The sequence below is a fragment of the Octodon degus genome, unplaced genomic scaffold (assembly GCF_000260255.1).
Source record: "Octodon degus isolate 3935 unplaced genomic scaffold, OctDeg1.0 scaffold00317, whole genome shotgun sequence".
NCBI classification, from domain to species: domain Eukaryota; kingdom Metazoa; phylum Chordata; class Mammalia; order Rodentia; family Octodontidae; genus Octodon; species Octodon degus.
The window spans coordinates 1058220-1076750 of record NW_004524893.1 but is presented as its reverse complement, the minus strand read 5'-3'; the positions used below and the strand labels follow the sequence as shown (position 1 = coordinate 1076750).

The window sequence follows — 18531 nt, the reverse complement described above, 5'->3', positions numbered from 1 at the left end:
TCAGTCCCCAGTGCTGGAAAATGAACCTGGCAGCTCCTCTCACAGCCCCAAGAACAAGCCAGGCTAACATTTTTGAATCCATCTTTCTGGTGGATAAATGTGGGTGTCTGAGTGTTTGTGAGTGTGCTCATATAGCATGCAGAGTATCTTCACCCTGTGGCTTCCTCTTCCTGTACCAAGATCCCTGCCCTTGATCCATCCATTACAACTGTGTTCCTGCCAGCTGAGAGGGGGAAGTGAAAACTGAAGGACCCCCCCTTCCTTTGAAGTGCACAGAAGTTGCACATGATATTTGGATCAAACCCCATTTGACTGAATGTGGGTATTACATCCAGTGGGTCTGGGCTTTAGGGTGCAGGAAGAAGTCCAGTGTCACTCTTGGGAAGGAGTGGGGTGCTCAGTGCTGAGACACTGCTGAATTTGGGTTATGGGGCTGCTTTATGGGGTAGGGTCCCATCTCCATGCCCTTGAGGTTGATTGATTGCATGTTGGGCCTGGACTCAGGGGATTGCTCTGAGGGTAATGAGGGAAATTTCAAGAGCAGCTCATTTGGGAGTGGTTAATGACTTGAAGGGACACTTAAGAGGGTGCGGAAGGGTAGACAGACAGGGTGTGAGGGGCCAGACTTCCTGCTCAGTTGGCTGGGACAAGGAAGCCATGTCTCCTCCACTCCTTAATTCATCAGACCTAGGGATTCCTGCTGGTGCTCATGGTCACTGGGCCATTTTCAGCCACAGGAGGGCAAGACTCACGATCTCTACTGAGGGCGACCCTGTCCCCAAGCTTGTAGGGATGGGCTCTAAGTCTGAGAACGAGGGGTCTAGGCAGTGATGGACGGCAGTGCTGGGAGGCTCTGCATCACTCTCTCAGTGATGTCCCTTTCCTCACTGAGGGAAGCTGTCTTCATTTGGTCCCTTTAGGGCAGGGGTTGTGCATGTCAGGTGGATGGGCCCCTTCTGCCTTATTCAGCCCTGGTCGGCCCTCTTCAGGAGTTTCCAATTGGGGATGCAGCACCAAGCGCACTGAGTTGCTGCTCAGTATCTGGTCCCTGTGAGGTCAGCAGGAGAGGAAGGAAACCCTGGGGTGCTGCCAGCACCTTTTCATTTTTGCAGCAAGGCCTCTCTGCACTCAGCTCTGGTTCCCTGCCCAAGAACTGTGTGTGTGTGTGTGTGTGTGTGTGTGTGTGTGTGTGTGTAGTAGAGGCAGCACTGTGTGGGGAGGTGGCTTTCACTATCAAGGTCAAGTCAGAAGATGACAACCCAGGAGAAGAGCTTGCATCCTCCGGTGACTCAGTTTCCCAAGGTGAGGCTGGCCTTAGATCAAGGAGTTCTTGACCAGGTCACAGGACTTGACACTCTTGTCTCTGGCTCAGGAAAACCATGTGAAGCAGGGCCTATCAGGCTTGTTCCTGTCACTTGACAGCTGTGTGACCTCAGGGGAGGTATTTAACCTCTCTATGCCTCATTTCTTTATTCACCACAATGGACTGGTTATAAAAGGAAACACTGAAAAATATAACAGATATAATAAAACAGAAAGAAATGAAACTTAAGGATTAAACAAGGAAGAGGACATAAAGGAGAAAAGATAGGAAAAAGGTAGGGAAAGATATGCTAGTATGTATGCAGGATGACTGAGGTGATTGTACTAAGAACTTCCATCATTTCTTTGAAAGTAGTTAATGTGTAGAATTCTCACCTTGCCTAACTGTATTCTGATATCTGTAAACTAAGCAACTGCATTGAGGACAGCAATGTGTAATGCAAAAGCCATGCTTGAAATACCTGTCATCTTGGTCTTCTACATGTGTACCACTCCTAATGTCATATTATTTATTATTGTACTCTAAATATTTTGTAAAAGGTGAAAAGAAAAGAGACAAAAAGAAAATTTAAGGTTTCTTCAAAACAAGTGGTAATATTCAATCATATGTCCAATCTTACATAACTAGATCTGTTAATCTGAGCAACAGATTTGAGGATAAAGATAGATTCTATATCAACCATTGTTAATCAGCTATTCCTGTTTTGAAAATCTGTAACATGTATCGCTGTATGTTGTTTCTGACTTTTGTTCTTGGTTTTTATTTTGCTAAATTAAAAATGTAGGTGTTGTAATCATTCCTGATTGAAAACAATTACCACTATCAAAAGAGAATTCTGTGGAAAATAATAAGTTTAAAAAAAGAAACATTTCCGAGAACTTGTGTGAGAATTAAATACGGAAGCCTGGGGTGGAGTTCAAGGCGTGGAAAGGGATGATGGCTGCAGGACGGCCTCGGGCCACAGCATTGGGCCTCCAGGAAGGCTCTGCAGAGTTTCAAAATGTTTATTAATTTATTTAAAAATTTTCTTGGAAGGTCATTAAAGGAATAGAGTTGCTAGAATTTTCTTTGTTGCTGTTGATTTTTTTTGTTTCAGTGTCTGACTGTTACTCACCTGGCATGGAACTCCAAGTAGCTGGGCCTGCAGATGTGTGGCAGTGGTCCCAGCTTATAGCCGTGGAGTGATGGCTGCCCAGATGTGCTCAGTGGGGATGGGCAGGTCTGCGTGCTTCCCCTTCTGTGTTGACTCCCTGAGGAGACAAGCCAGCCACTGTTCTCTCAGATCTGTCCTCAGTGTGCCCCTGGACAGAGGACAGCTTTCCCACTTCTCAGACTCTGCCCTTGTCCAGGATCTGCAAGAGCCTTATTCCCTAGGTTCTTCTACCTGAAGCTCGTGGGGACAGTCCCAGGGTCCGAGCCCACTAGAGTGCGCTGTGTGTCTCCTGAGTCTCTGCCTAGATCCCCCCCACTTGGACCTTTGCCCCACTCCTGGGCTGAGAAGCTAGGCTCCCGGGCCCTGTGGCTATTGGTGCACAGGTGGGCACTGTCTGGGCACAGGAGGAACTCAGGAGGAAAGTTTCCACTCTCACTGCCAGGAGTGGCCCCGCTCAGCACCCACCAATCCATGCAAAACAGCCTGGTTTGGTGGTGTCTGCTAGTAGTTCCTGCTAAGCTTAGGCAAGAGGATCACTTTAGCCCACCCAGAAATTAAAGGCTAGTTTGGCAACATGGCAAGACTACTCCTTCAACAAACAGACAAGGCAAAGCAAAGTAAAGCAAACAAAAACGAAGCACATTTATTGTCTCAAGTTCTCTAGGGTACAAACTGGACCCAGGTCTCAGGGCTAACTCAAGGCGTGTGGAGGGTTGAAGACTCAGCCTCCTGGTTCTCTCAGTTGCAGAACAAGATCCTGGTTTCTGACAGCCACAATAGGCTACTGGCATTGTCAGAGCCAATTTAGCAATTTAGTTAGATCCTGTCTCAAAGTAAAAAGTAAAAAAGCCAGGATGTAGCTTAGTACAAAAGCCCTAGGTTCAATCTCCAGTACAGGAAGAAGAAAAATAAAACCCCTCCCTTATCCCATACCAAGCCCTTCCTGCCAGGACAAGCCCTGGGCACACATTCCAGGAGTGAGGGCAGATCTGTCCTCACTGACTCTTCTAGGGCAAGGTGCTGGGACGAGCCTAGGGCAGGGCGGAAAGTGCATATTTCAGCCTTGTGCCTCCCTATGGGAGCCTGGACATGAGGACAGGGCCATTGCTGGCACAAAGTCCCACAGGAAAGCACAGGTAGCCCCATGCCATCTGGCCAAAGCATCAGAAGGTCTAAGACAGGCCATCCCCAGACCTTCAGTGGGGCATGGTGGAAGCAATTTGCTCTGAAGGCACTGGATCAGCTCCAGACAGGAGAGGACAGGGCTCCTTTCTTCCTATCCACCACAGAAGCCAGCTTCGGTGGCAATGTGTGTGTGTGGGGGGGGGGTATTCCCAGGAAGCCTTTCCCTGCCCATCCCAGGCCAGTCCAAAGTTTTGATTCATTTTCACTTTTTGAGCCTGGGTCTCATTCTGTCACCTGGGCTGGTCTTGAACTTATCGGCTTAGATGGCCCTTCTACCCCAGCCTCCTAGGTTGATAGCTGGGACTGTGGGCACAGTCAATCTGGGGATCACCATCTCCAAGGCCTGCATTTGGCTGTTTTATCACTCAATGGCTTATGGGACATCTTGCACCTCTTGTCAGCCTGGAAACAACTTAAAACTGAGGACAGGAGCATGGGGAATGCAGCTTGTGGCATCAAGGGTCTGTGGTGGACATTCTTGCATGATGGCAGTTTTGCAGGCATTTGTTGAGTGCTTCATTTCTGTAGGTGTGAAGCTGAACACTTTGTACATAGCAGCTCAACTGCTCTGCTAAGGAACCTAAGAGGAGGTGATTTTGTTATCCCTGCAGACAAACAGCCTGACTGGAGCACATGACTTACAGGCCCAAGCTCCTGAGGCTACAGTAAGTGGGTGAGTGTGTGTGTGCATGTGGGTGTGTGTGCGTGCGTGTGTGTGTGTGTGTGTGTAACAGAGAGAAAGAGAGAGTGAGGGAGTGAGGGAGGGAGGGAGGGAAGGAGGGAGGGAGGGAGGGAGGGGTGTGGCGTCTTGGAGCATTTTCCCACACCAGAACAGAGGCATCGTCTTCTCCATCATTGCCCGCTCAACATCTGTTCTGGGAAGGGTCAGAACCCAATGCCCAGAGCCTTTGCAGTGAGCCGCATCTCCAGCCTTTTTATTTTTTTTTTTTAAGTTTTGAGACAAGGTGTTACTAGGTTGCCTAGGCTGGACTCAAACTTGTGATCCTTTTACCGCAGCCTCCCAGAGTTCTGGGATTGCAGGTGTACACCACCACGTCTGGCTCAGGCCAAATGCTAATAAAAGTTTAATTCTCCCTAATGCAAAAGAAGTTTAATCCTCCTCATTTTCTTAAGCCTATCTGTGGGGGAGGATGTGTAAAGTCCTGCTCTGTCCTTTTAGGATGTGTGTCCTGTTAGAAAGCTGAATGAACCTCTCACTCGTTTTACAACTCAAGGCCCTTTGCCACAGTGCAGACACCAAGGAAGACAGCACCTGCACAGGTCCTTGGAGGGCAGGAGCCCCCCCAGGTTGCAAAGCACCCAGCCACCAGAAAGATAAGAGCAGGCATTGTGTGAGTAAAGACAATTAGCTGACCCGGGTGAGTTCAGGATGAACGGTGTGGCCACAGCGCCATCTTGTCACTTGCGCAAGGACTGTTTATTGCTGTGGAGCATGCAGGCAGCAGGCTGCTTGGCAGCATAAGAGGTGTGGTGCTTCTGCCTTTGCAGTCTCCTCTGCAATCAGTAGTGTGTGCTATAGTCCAGATTAATAAGTATTCAGAGCTCACCTGCTCTGAATACTCTGAGTTCAATCCCCAGTACTGGAAAAAAAAAAAAAAAAAAACACCTCACCTGCTTACTCGAGTCCTCTGGATCGGCTGGAGGTCCCCTTCTTCACTTTCCTCCCAGTGCCTTCAAATGAATGAATGAGCTTGGCATTTCCAGTGCCAGAACAAAGAACAAGAATGCTGTCTTCATTTTCAGTGAATGAAAGTGCAAGGTGCACAGTGCTTTACTACCTTTACTCTCTTGAATGAGCCAGAGGAGAAAGGCTGTATTTTCATTTGCTTACATTTGCATAATCTATGAAAGACTGAAAAAGTACAGCATGCACACATGTGTGTGCCTGTGCTCGTTGTTGACAGCAACTAGGAAGACCCCATTTTATATTTTCTGATTTTTGAAAGATTTGACACCATTCACTAGTCACAACAGGGCTGGGGAGATAGCTCAGTAGAATGAGCACTTCCTGGCAAGCACAGGGTCCTGAGTTCAATCCCCGAAAGAGCTAGTCACAACAGACTAAAATGGGGTGTGCAGGGGGGGTGCAAGACAGGAAGCCAGAACAAACTAGGCAGGGAAGAAGTCTGGGGCCAGACCGCTGGCTTCACAGCTCGGCCTTGACTGCACACTGATTATATTGACATAGCTTTTGGGTCCACACTGAACTTTTCTTTAAAGGCTCATCTGAGTGTAAAAGCAAGCAATGTCTTTATTTTTTAAAAAATAAAACAAAATAACAGTCAACTCCCCCACCCACACCCACCCCCACTCGCTTCCAAGGCCTCCATCCAGACTGGTGCCATTCACGGTCCCGAGGCTAGAGCTCTGCTCCCTGCTCCCCACTGCAGGGCTGTGACCTTGGCCAGCCCCTCGCCTCCCCCTAGCTTCCAGGCGTCACCGATGGGCCGCCTAGGCAGAGCAGTCCAGGCTGCAGAAGTCTGCAGACACGAAGAGCCTCAGTACGTTGACCAGAGGGAACATGAGCAGCGCCCCGACCAGTGAGCCCAGCTGCACAGCCGCCCCACACCACACGAGGGCGCTGCGGCTCTGGTCGCGCAGGATCACGCCCAGCATGACCTTGATGTAGCTGAGACAGGCAGAGAACAGCACCCAGGACAACACCTGCAGGGAAGGGCAGGGGCAGATGCACAGGCCTGCGATGAGCCTTGCTGGAGGGAGGCCTCACAGGGTCATGTGGGCCATGGAATAGCCTCTAGGTGCGAGGAGACCCCATGGCGTTGACGGGCATCCAGGGCAAAGGTGAACACCACAGTTTCCCTCGTGGTCAGTGCTTGTGAGACAAGGCCATTGTGGGTGGGCACAGCCAATGGAGGGTGGCATTTGGGACAACCCAACTCCCTAGAAAGAAGCACCCCACCCACCTGGCCTGGGAGGCACAGTGCCAGAGGTAGGATACTCACAATGAGGACTTCTCCTCCCCAGTGGCCCTGGAGGAGGGGGCAAGGGCTCAGTGCAGCCATGGCCATGTTGTAGGCCCCAAAGCCGGTTCCCAGAATGGTGATGGCCCCCAGGAATGGCAGAGACCTAGGGTTGAGTTGAGGAGGTAAGCAGTCTGGCCTTGGCTCCCTGCACACAGGGGTCCTCATGTGGGGAAGCCCCCAAGTGGAAAGTTCCTCCCTGGCTCCAGGGGACCAGTGAGGCTCCCAAGGCCAAGCCATCTCCTCCTTGTGTGCATGGCAGGACCACAGTCATAGCTGGGGAAAGCGGAATGTGGCTCAGGGATGTAGTAGAACCCCTGGTCCTGCCGTTTACCTGGGAGGCGAGTCTCAAGGCCTCAGGGTCCCCACCTGCTGAGGGGGGAGGTCTGGCAGGCCCATGTAGACCTGCAGGATCAGCACGTGTAAGGCAGCTCCCGACACTGGCCTTGCCTGGCATTTGATCTGGGGCCATTTCCTCTCAGGGCAACACTATGGACAACCAGGAAGCCAGGGGCAGATGAAAAGGTGGCTTTGATCTCAGCAGGAAAACTGCGCCTGAGCAGTACAGCCTTGATGACCCTCCCTTCCTGGTCTCAGTGGAGGTTTGCGGCCTCTAGGAGGCCTGGCTCCAAGGTCTCAGGGCAATCTTCCATCAGATTCAGTCTGACACTGTCCTTCCTTGGTGGTCCTGGTACCACCTCCACAGCCTCCAGGACACAAAAACTGAGAACCTGTGTCCTGCCTGGACACAGGGACCCCACTCTGGATTCTTGTGTCCCGTGGCTCTCAGCGTCACATGTCTAATGTTTGGGGCTCCTGAAAGTCTGCAGGCCTGTGGCCTCTGGACCTGCCTCCCTCCGGAACTGCTGCCCTCTCTCTGTGGCTTTGAAGTTCCCAGGGAGAAAGTCAAGCCTCCAGGCAAATGGACATTTTTTGTCTAACTTTCCTGCCCTCATTCCACTCCTGGGCTGAGCAGGTCTAAGCAGCTCTTGAGCAAAGGCAAGGCACACAGTGGCTTGGTGGCTCAGAGGATGGGAAATATCCAATTCCTGAGATATTTCCCCCAAGAAGTCAGAAGCCTCTGAGTCAGAACCACCTGGCCTGCTTATGAAAAAGGGAAACCCAGCTAGCTCTGATCCAGCCTACACAGTGTTACTGGGTGCCCAGGCATTCTAGAACCACAGCTCCCAGGGGCAACGTGGGCAGAGCTGAACTGCACCTGGTCACCCTTTCTCCCAGCCCTGGGGTCTCTGATTAGCAGCCTCAGGAGCTGCCTGCCCCTCCCCACCAGCTGCTGGTTGGTGGTGCCTGACACTTGCACTGGGCTCTCCCACTGGGCTCACGGTGCACCAGTGCTGCTCAACACCTTCCAAAACTAACCCACTGCAGGCTTCCAACAATTTTAGGAGGTAGAACAATTAGCCCCCCTATCTTCCAGGTAAAAATCCCAAAGGCCCAGTAGGGTGAAGTGATTTGTGCAATACTACATAACTGGTAAACAGCAGAGTGGAGAAACCATATCTTGTGTGGGTGGTAGGGGGCAGTATTGGTGATTGAACCCAGAGCCTTCACCCTGAGATACATCTTCAGCATTTTTTTTTTCTTATTTTGAGATAGAATCTCTCTAACTTGCTGATTACCTGGTTGGGCTTGAACTTGCAATCTTCCAGTCTCAGCATCTGTCTTAGTTACTTTTCTCATTGCTAAGGCCAAATACCAACATCCGCAAGTTAAGGGAGCAAAGGTTTACTTAGCTCACAGTTTGGCGAGGCTTTAGTCCCTATGGCTGGCTCCAGGGCCAGAGACTGCAAACTTTCATTGAAACCAAGATTGGTGCGACAGAGGGGTATCACAGAGGACAACCAGTTCATGACAGGCAGAAGACAGCAAAAGCAAATAAGCCTCTTTCTGGTCCTTGCACTGTACCCAGACCACTGGGATTAGGGTGGTGCCGAGCCCATCAGCAGGCAGATTTAATAATCACATACCCTTAATCCCAGCATCTCCCACTCTGGACTCAAGCATGCTTGAAAAGCCTCATCTATGACTGTGTAAGGTGTTAGGGGCATCTACCCACCCGGCCTCACTGAGTCATGAGGTTCCAGGTGTGCACCACCACAACTGGCTGGAAACCATGTTCTTATGCACTGCAGCACAGCCAGGTGGTGAGGCCTGGAAAGTAGGGTTCTGGAATGAAGCACTCCCCCATCAGGATTCCCCGGGGCTAGCTAATGCCCGGGGGGTTACCTGTTAGGCAGGAATATGGAGAGGAAGCAGGTGAGTGGGCTGGCCACAGAGCTGAGGGTGGCGGCCAGGTGGTAGGCGACGGGCCCATACGGCAGGCAGGAGTAGGTCTGCACGGAGGGCAGCACGCCATTGGTGAGCGCATTCACGAAGGCCACCAGCGTGTAAATGAAGGCCAGCTGTGCGGGGTGCAGGGCAGCCACCTTCTCCTCTAGGTGCCCCTTGCCCTTGCTACTCTCTTCCGGGTCCAGGGGCCCTGTGTCTCTCTCGTCACGTGGCCGGATGGAATGCAGAGTGACCTGGCACTGGAGGAGGTCCTCAATGGAGCCTTGCTGGGCCCGGGACCGACGCTGGAGCAGGAAGAAGGCCAGGAGGCAACAGCCCATCATGCCAGCCAGCAGTAGGAAGAAGACCAGTGGTGAGAAGCGTGCAGGGAGATAGCGGCTTTCCATGTGGTTGGCAGGGGCCCACACTGTGGGGCTGCTGGGTCCCTGGGGATGTCAGAGGACAGACATGACAAGGGGAACAGCAGAGACAGATGATGTACCCAAGGACTGTCCTTATAAATCATCCATACATAATGGCCTGAAACAAGATCCCCCTGCAGGATTTCAGAGCAGCCCCATTGCATTGCTCTGCCTTCCCTCACTTGGGCCAGGGCTCCAGATGTACCACCCCAGAGCTTCTAGATGAGAATTCATCTCCCTCAAATGGAACAATTTGGCTTTAACTGTTCCGAGTTCGTAGGAGACAGAGGAGTAGCTCAGAAAAGATGCCCATCTTAGAGGGAACTGAGCTCGCGGGAGGAACTTCTCATTGCAAAGCCGTCTGTTCTCCTTGTCATGTCTGTCCTCTGACATCCCCAGGGACCCAGCAGCCCCACAGGAGAACAACAACCTTCATCATCTCTGCACAATGGGACAACTTACTCAGTACCTTTGTCAGACCCCTCACCACACACCTCCTTTAACTGATCCCCATCACCCTGAAGAAGCCCCAGGTCCCTGTTCCCTCCTGCAACTCAGGACACTGTGGAAGCTCCATCCCTCTGATGACTGAGTCTTCCACACACATCACTGACATGGTGTCTCTACTGTCTACCTGCCTTGGGTCACTTTACTCTGCAGCCCCAGCAAGGACACACTGAGGTAGGAGGCAAAGCTTTCTCCCCCACCCTTGTGAATCAGCACAGAGTGACACTGTTCCAGTTAACACTGGGTACCTGCGTGCCATGGGTTTCCCATGTGGTCACAGGGCTTGAGGTGGCATCTGTGATATTGACGCAGGTGGTGATACCTGAGCCCTGGGCCAGAGCCACTAGGGCAGGCAGGAGCCCGCTGAAGCCTTCGCCCACGAAGAAGGTGGTAAGGTAGTAGGAGGGCAGCCCGCTCATGAAGGGCAGGAAAGTGACGGAGGAGGTGCAGTCGACCAGCGCCAGGAAGAAGGTGAGGACGACAAAGGCGATGCTGTGGTGACCGCTGAGCACCTTGGAGGTCATGTTCCAAAGGAAGGCAAAGAGGATGCAGGTGATGGTGCCCACGGTCAGGATGGCAAAGATAATGGGAACCTCAGAGAGGTAGCCAGGCCGGAAGCGGTGCAGCAGTGTGACCAGCAGGGGCCCAATGTTGGCCAGCTGGATGACCACCGTGAGGTAGGAGGGCAGGTGCCAGCCCTCAGGCAGCTCCATCACCAGCAGGGGCAGCTCCACCCACAGCCCGTTGATGGCCACCCAGGAGCCCATCCCGAAGACGCAGACCAGCAGGTGGACCAGGAATGCCATGGCAGTGTCTGTGTGCTGAAGGCTGCTGTCCCCAGGTCAGCCTGCGGGGATGGGGTGGGGGCTGATGGGAAAGGACACAGGGTAAGACAGTGTGAGTTTATCATCAGCCAGGAGGCTTGTTTTCTTTTTCCCCATTCTCTTATTATGTGAATAATCTGAACTTTATTAGCAAAAAACAGATGAATTCTTTTATAACTAACCTTCAAGTGGGAAGGTCTTCCTAAGACCATAAATCCAGGGACCAGAAAAGAGAATTTGGATATATTTAGCACTATGAATGTTAAAACACACAAAAGCAAATAAAGTTTCAATACACCCTCTGTAAAAAGTACTAAGAGCAGCTGGGCCCAGCAGCACATGCCAAAACCCATAATCCCCCTTACTTGGGAGTCTTGGGCAGGAGAACTGTGAATCTGAGGCTGGCCTGGGAGACTTGGTCTCAAAGACAGACAGACAGACAGACAAACTGACAGCAGGGTCAAAAGACAAATGACAACCTGGCAAAATATTTGCAACATTAAGTACAGACAAAAGGGTAATCTTTCTAAGATACAAAGAGTTTTCAAGGTCTGTAACCCCAGTACTCTGGGAAACCAAAACAGGAAGATTGCAAATTCAAGCCCAGCCTGGACAATTTAGCGGCTTTATGAGACCCTGGCTCAAAATAAAAAAAAAATGCCTGGGGATGTAGCTCATGGTCAAGACCTTAGGTTCACTCCTATAAGGTTCATCTAAAATACCCACCAAAGCCTCATGTGTTTGAAGGCGATGGGACCACAGGGCGCGGGGCCCCTCCTACAAGAAGCTTGGCTTGCTGAGGAGGCGGGGCGGGGTTGGGGTGGGGCCTGGTTGGAGGAGCCTGGTTGGAGGTGGAGCCTGGTTGGAGGTGGAGCCTGATTGGAGGTGGCCACTGGGACAACCTGGAAGGATGTACCCGCGACCTGCCTCCTCCCCTCTGTTTCCTGGCTGTCACCCTGATGCCTCTGCCAGGCCCCTTTGCCATGCAGTCTCTGCCTTGGAGCCTGTTGACCATAGGTTGGAAGTGGGAGCAGAAGTGAGCTTGTGCTCCTCTAAACTGTATAGCTCAGGTAATTTGCCCTAGAAAGTGGCTGAGACCACGAGAAGAGTTTTACAAATCAAGAACAAAAGCCCCACCAAAGAGGGCCAAGCAAACATACGAACAATGAAAAAAGGACAAAGAAGGCTTCAACTTGTGGGAAGGTTATCATCTCCTTTCACAATGGGAGAGAAAATGGACCTTAAATTGCCATTTTTCACCATGAGATGGCCCCAAAGCCAAAGGTCGCCTGCTCTGAACCCAGTGACTCACGTTTGGGATTATTTAGTCACTGTGACCTTGCAATAGCAAGACACGGGAATCCATCCAAGCAGCTATCGCCAAGGCGGGGCGGGCTGCAGAGCTCGCTACCTGCTGGGACCCGCACACCTGGCCAGGCTGGAGGAGCAAGGCTAGAGGATGAGCTCACCGTGGCCGACAGGGGCAAGGTCTGCTGTGAGCTCGGCAGGCAGCAGAGCCTCAGGGGGTGGCGTTCTTATGGTTTATATTTGCAAAAGCAAACTGGGCACCCAGGAAATGCTGAGGGTACTGGTACCACTTTATCTTTTTATATGGTTTTAACTGAACCGTGTACACTATTACCTAATATAAAAAAAATAGTAAATATTAGAAATAGTTTCACTCTGGTTCTTTTTCTCCTGCAAGCACAGGGCTCTCAGTCCCACAGACCTTTGCAGTCCACCTGCTGCAGCCCTCCAGCCCCAGGCCCCATCTGCCGCCATCCCACAGCCACCTGCTTGGTTCCCAGTGTCACCCACCTGCCCTGTCACAGCTCTCTCCAACCTGCTCCTCAGCCAAGCCAAACCATCAGAGGGGCCAAGGCAAAGATCTAGAAGAGCTGCCTGGATTGCCCCAGCTCTGCCACATGCTGGGTGACCCTGGGCAGGTGACTTAGCCTCTGTGTGTCTTGTTTTCCTGACTGCCAATCAAGGACTTTCATCAAGGGACCTCAGGGCTTGTGATGAGGGCAGGCTTTGCTTTGAGGGCGCCTTCATCATCATGGAGAGATGCCAGGATGGGTGACATAGCTTTTTTTACTTCATATGAAAATCTGAAACATGACTACTAAATTTAAAACAGAAAAATGTTCACCCAGTAGTTTGGATCCTGGAATCCTGGGGCCACTCTTGTTCTGGGTGCCCCAGCGGGGGGCCCTCTTCCTCACCTGTAATCTCTGACACCTGGCAGGCAACCCCCTCCTGTTCATACACACAGCCACCCATGTCTCTGGCACAAGCCCTAAGTTCTGCCAACGGGCAGGCCAGGAGGAGAGACCCAGGACAGAAGACGCTTCTAGGTGCCTCAAGGCTGCTGAGCCGGCCTGACCCGGAGATCTGCGTTGCCCGCCCCACCACATCTAGTCAGGGAGGAAGCTCCTGTCCACCTACCTCACCTGTGTCCTCTGTGGCTGAGGCTTGCCGGGCTGCCTTGCTGCCTGGCACAGCGAGAACAGGCGGCCTTTCTGGTGACACTGAGCTCCCAACTCGGGTCAGGCCAGGCCAGATTTGCTCAGTGTGTCAGACTCCCTTAGTGTCAGCTTCAGGTCTGAGGATGTCATTCAAAGTTCAGGGTTTGGTACTCTGGGGAACATTTTGGCAGATCTGGCCACACAGGCCCACATGCCCACACAGCAGCAGTACCTCTTGCTCTCCCTAGTTGAGGTTCCCCTTGGCCTCTGTAGGTACAGAGACCCCTGATTAAGCCTTCTGCTTTATGTTTGTTTTGCTACCTGGAACTCAGATGTAATGGCCAGAATTCCAGAAGCTAGTTTGTACTATGTAGGACTACTTTCCGTTGGGATTCTGTGGTAGCCGTACAGCCCTATTCTACCTTTCCTAAACTTGCTGTTTGCTGTTCCAGTTATTTAAGATGTTTAACTTCTGTCTTATTCTTATTTTACATACAGCAAAACACTGGAACACTGGTGAAGTGTACAAAGACATATGTTCAGGGAGATATATATATATATATATATATATATATATATATGCTATATTTTCCTCCTCTGCCCCCAATGTCCCATCTCAGGAACTCAAGTCTTCTCTCAACCAAAATGTTATCACAAATCAAAATGTAACAATAGCTATTTAGACTCACCTTTAAAAGACACTAAGAAACACTTAACATGGAATGAAGTTCAGCCTGGTTCTAGAATTACAAATGAACGACTTTTAAGATCTTCAGTGGAATATACTTCTATAATCCCATTATTATACTCCTATAATACTATCACTTTCTGAGGTTGAGGCAGGACAATCACAAGTTCGAGTCTACCCTAGGCAATTTAGTGACTTAGTAAGACTCTGTCTAAAACAAAATAAAATTTTAAAAATAAATAAATAAATAAATAAATAAATAAATAAAAGGCTGGGATGTTTTGCACTGAAAAAGTCCTAGAGTCAATCACTAGTACTATAAGAAAAACAAAACAAAAAAACACTAAAAGATTAAAATTATTAATTTTGAGGACAAAGATCTTATGGAGAAATTTACCAAAAAAAAAAAAAAGAAGAAAAGAAAAAGAAAACAAGACACATTTGAGCCTAGTCTGGGTAACTTAGTGAGACCCTCTCAACATAAAAATAAAATGGGCCGGGGCATAGCTCAGCCTGAGGCTCTGGGTTTGATCTCCAGTACTGAGGCAGAAAAGAAAGAAAAGAGCTGGGCATGGGAGCAAAAGCCTGTAATCCCAGCACTTGGGAGGCTGAGGCTGGAAGATCACCTGGGCTACATAGCAAGAACCTGTATCAGGAAACGAAACCAAAGCAAAGCAAAGCAAAAATAAACTGAGGCCCAGAGACATTGTGGTATAAAGAGATAGCCCCCCAGGTCAGACCTGTGGCTTCTCTGTATTGTGAGTAGCACCTGCTCCCCTAGGAGCCCAGGCCTCCTGGGAGGGGAGAGGCACAGTGGTGGCAGCTGACAGACTGCTCCAGGCCAGGCCAGTGGAAGGGGCCAAGGCGGCGAGGCTGAGGAGGCAGGGAACCATACACCCAATCCAGGAACGAGTCAATTATTAAAAGCAGCAGGCAGCTTCACAGAAGCAGCTGGCCTTTGGCGGCTGGAAAGTGGTTCTGCTGTGAATAGATGGAGACATGGGGTTACACATTGACACACCTGGGACCTGGACCCCTGGATGCTTCACACCCAGTGACCACGGCCGTCCTTGGGATCTGACCCCAGCATCACAGCCACACAGGTGGAGGGCAGCGGTTTGCTTCCTAGGGCTACTGTCCCTCATCCAGAAAACAGATGTGCTGATGGCTGCTGCTTCTGTCCTCAAAGTGTGTGTACTTGTGTCCCTGTTCCTGCTGCCACAGTGAGGGGACATCCTGGGCATGGGGGAGGTGCAAAGGCCCAGATGTTGGGAACTCATGAGGAGCCAGAATGACTGATGTGGGGTGCTGGGGACCCCATGTTTACAAGGGGAGTGCTAGGCTGGGTTATGGAGCATGTGCTCAATACACAGAGGCCCTGAGCTCAACCCCAGCACTGCAGGTAAAGGAGGAAGATTCATATATACATTATCTATTCTGTCTATGCCCAACTTGTGTTTTGTTGTTTCTTTTAACTTATATATTTGGTACAGAATCTCACTATGCAGCTGGGACTTGTATTGATTCTCTTCTTTTCAGCCTCCCCAGCGTTGGGATTATAGGTGTGTACCACCACGCCCTGATTCAGTCACCAGCTAGTGCGCCCCAAAGGCGAGGCTGGCATGGTGTGCAGGACTGGGGATCAAACCCTGGTCCCTGCGCTTGCCAAAGCAGGCGCTTAGTCCACTAAGATGTGTCGCTGGCTCTGAGTTGTGTATCTTGTTTATTCATTTAAAAGGTATTCTGGGTGTCTACTAAGTGCTGGACAATAATTCCTGCTCGTAGGAACCTACAAGAAGCAGTCACAAAAAAAACAAAAAACAAAACCAAAAATATGGAGCAAGTCAGGGGGTGGCAAGGGATGTGGAGGAAGCAATGCTGGACGGGGGAAGTGCAGATGGAAGAGGGTCTAGGGTGGAGACAACAAGCCAAAATGCCTCGGGTGGGGGGCCTCCCCACCAAGTCCCAGAAATAGACCTCGGTGTTCAAAGAACAGCAGGCAGGTCAGTGTGGCCACAGTGGAGGGAGTGAGGTGACGGGCGGGCAGAGAGCAGAAGTCACCTCAGCCTGGAGGTGGAAGCTGTGGTGTCTCTCCGCAGCCAAGGCCCATTCCTGGGCAGAGGAGAGGTTGCTCCGGTGCGATGTTTAACATGCCTGCTGTGGTGAACACAACAGTTAGGAGTAGGGATGGCAGGAGCAAAGCCAGCCAGCCTGTGAGGAAGCTGCCGAAATCCCCCAGGAGAAAGGATGAAAGAGGAGGCAACTCTTTGCAGCTGTTCAGTGAGCTCTCAGCGCACACACCTTCCTCTACACCCCCTCCACAGTCCTGAGGAGACCACTAAGGTTATCTCCATTCTAGGGACAGGAATGTGACGCTCAGAAAGAGAAAGACTTTTGCCAGCCTGTTGAGCCAGCAGGCTCTGAGATTTTAGCTTAGCATCCCCCACACCCTGTGAGGAAGCCTGCTGCTCTGGGCCATGGAACAGAGCAAGTTTTACTGGCTAGGGCATCGACAGCACCTGGGTTGGGAAGGAGAGAAACAGGGTTGTGCACAGAAGAATAGGCAAAAGGGCCAAAAAAAAAAAAAAAAAAAAAAAAAGCTGCTCCCCCAGGACTCGGGGCCTTTTATGATTGAGGGAGCCTAGAAGCAAGTCCAACAGCAGAGCCCGGAACAGGTGGGCAGATAGGGAGGGCAAAAGGGCCAGTGCTTCCCCCACCTTGAGATTTTGGGGCTCCATCTCAGGCCCTCACATATCCTACAAGCCTTCTGCCACCGAGCTGCACCGCAGCCCCACTTCTGTATTCCTGCATCAACAAAACCTGAGCATTTCAAGCCCAAGAGAGTGGGAGTGGGGGTAGGTTCTGCCCAGGGCACCCTGGCTGTGTGGGTTGGGCCACTCCTGTCCCACCCCCATGACCTGCAAGGCCCAAGCCCCACCCCCTAGCTTGCAGTACTCTCACACACCAGCTGAAGGACGGGAGTGCTACTCTTTCCCATGGGAGCATTATTTCCATGGGAACAGGTCCTGTCCTCTCCCCTAGTGCTCAGGTGCTGCCTGCTTGCTAAGGGCTGGCACTGTGCCGGGTTCTCACTCTGAGCGGATAAGCAGGCAGCTGGCAGGCACCAAGTTCTGGGGGCCAGACCAGGGACATGTGGGCCAGTGCGGTCCCACAGCATACCTGGTGGCCTGGGTACTATACCAGTCCAGCTAGAGGGTGGGGGTGGACCTGGGCTATACAGATTCCTGACCCTTGGAAACTTAGCAGTCCTCCAGGCCCCTGCTGGGACTGGGCCCTAATGACACTGGGTGGACTGGGTTTGTTCTGGAGAGGGAAAGTCAAAACCAGAAAACCTAGAGAGACCCACAGGGACACAGAAAAAGCTGAGACTGAGAGACATAAAGAACCAAAGCAGAAATGGGCAGTTGGAAAGACAAGAGTTGGGTGTGGCAGTTCACACCTGCAGTCCCAGCACTCTGGGAGGCTGAGACAGGAGAATCACAAGTTCAAGCCCAGCCTGCACATCTTAGTATGACCTGCCTCAAAATAAAAATAAGGAAAACAAGGGCTTAGGGCAGCCTGAGGATGTAGCTCAGTGCGAAGGTCCTGGGTTCAGTCTCTAACGATGAAAAACAAAGGGGAGAAAAGAAAAGAATAGAAAAAAAGTTCAATAGAGAATGAAACCCACTGGACAGAGATAGAAGCCAGCCAACCATGCGAGGAGCCTGGGGAAAGGTGCTGCTGACATCCACAAGAAACAAGAGGTCTCTCCCTCTTCCACTTGCTTTAGACCTCTGGGCCCCCTAAGCTCACTGTCCACCTGGCAAAGGTATGGAGCAGCCAGCGAGCAGGCAGTACTTGCCGGCACCCTGACCAACCAGGATCTCAGGCCTGTGCTCACAGGCTGTGTGGCTTGAAGCCCGCTGCTCACCCTCTTTGGGACTGTGGTCTGCATCTGTGAAAGGGTCTGGGCTGCCATAAGGGAGGAGATAATGGCCCAGGCAGGATCTGTGTTCCCTTCCCTCCCCTCTTCCGCGCCAGGCAGGGCTTCCAGCCTCCCACTGCCGAGCAGGAGACGGAAACCTGCCCGTCCCACCCCACACAGCCAGGCTGCTGCAACTCAGCCTCCGACCGGTAGCGGTGGTGGCGTCCAGGGCCTGGCACAGAGATGCCCGGCAAACTGGGTCAGCGCGCAGGAGCCCTGGAGTCCCGGTCCCGACCCAGCCCGGGCCGTCGAGGAAGCAGCGCGTCTTCCAGCCCATCCCGCGGCGTGGAACTGGGGGAAAGGTCACAGGCCGCTGTGCTCCAAGTTTTCCGCTCCCTGCGCCCCGTGCTGGACGCCGGGCCCTGGGTGCGCGGTGCCCCCAGCCCCACCACTCACCTCGGGTCCTGACCCGGCTCTGCGGGAGAGCTCCCGGGAGCGCGCACCTGTCCCCGCCCGGCAGGAGGCGGGGTCTCCGGCCAGCTGGGAGGAGCCAGCGACATCAATTCTTGCTGGGCTCTGGGACAGGGCGCTTTTAGTAGGGATAATGGGACGGCTGAGCCCCGAGGAGCAGACCTGACGGCTGCTGAGCGCCCGGAGCTGAGGATTCAAGCCTGGCGCGAGAGGGACCCTGGTTTTAGGGCGCCTCACCGTCAGCGCAGGTCACAGCAGCCCGGAGCGCCGAAG

The 18531-nt window shown here is 51.9% G+C and overlaps 1 protein-coding gene across 1 annotated transcript; it reads right to left on the bottom strand.

Annotated features, from left to right (window-relative positions):
* Positions 1-6003: 6003 nt before the first annotated feature.
* On the bottom strand, positions 6004-18278 carry Slc52a3 (solute carrier family 52 member 3). The gene is made up of 5 exons (XM_004647650.2): positions 18244-18278; positions 10131-10749; positions 8912-9399; positions 6647-6770; positions 6004-6347 (listed from the first exon to the last, which is right to left on the bottom strand). Exons 2-5 carry the CDS (start codon positions 10686-10688, stop codon positions 6135-6137), a joined length of 1383 nt encoding a protein of 460 aa, XP_004647707.1. The 5' UTR covers positions 10689-10749; positions 18244-18278; the 3' UTR covers positions 6004-6134.
* Positions 18279-18531: the final 253 nt, after the last annotated feature.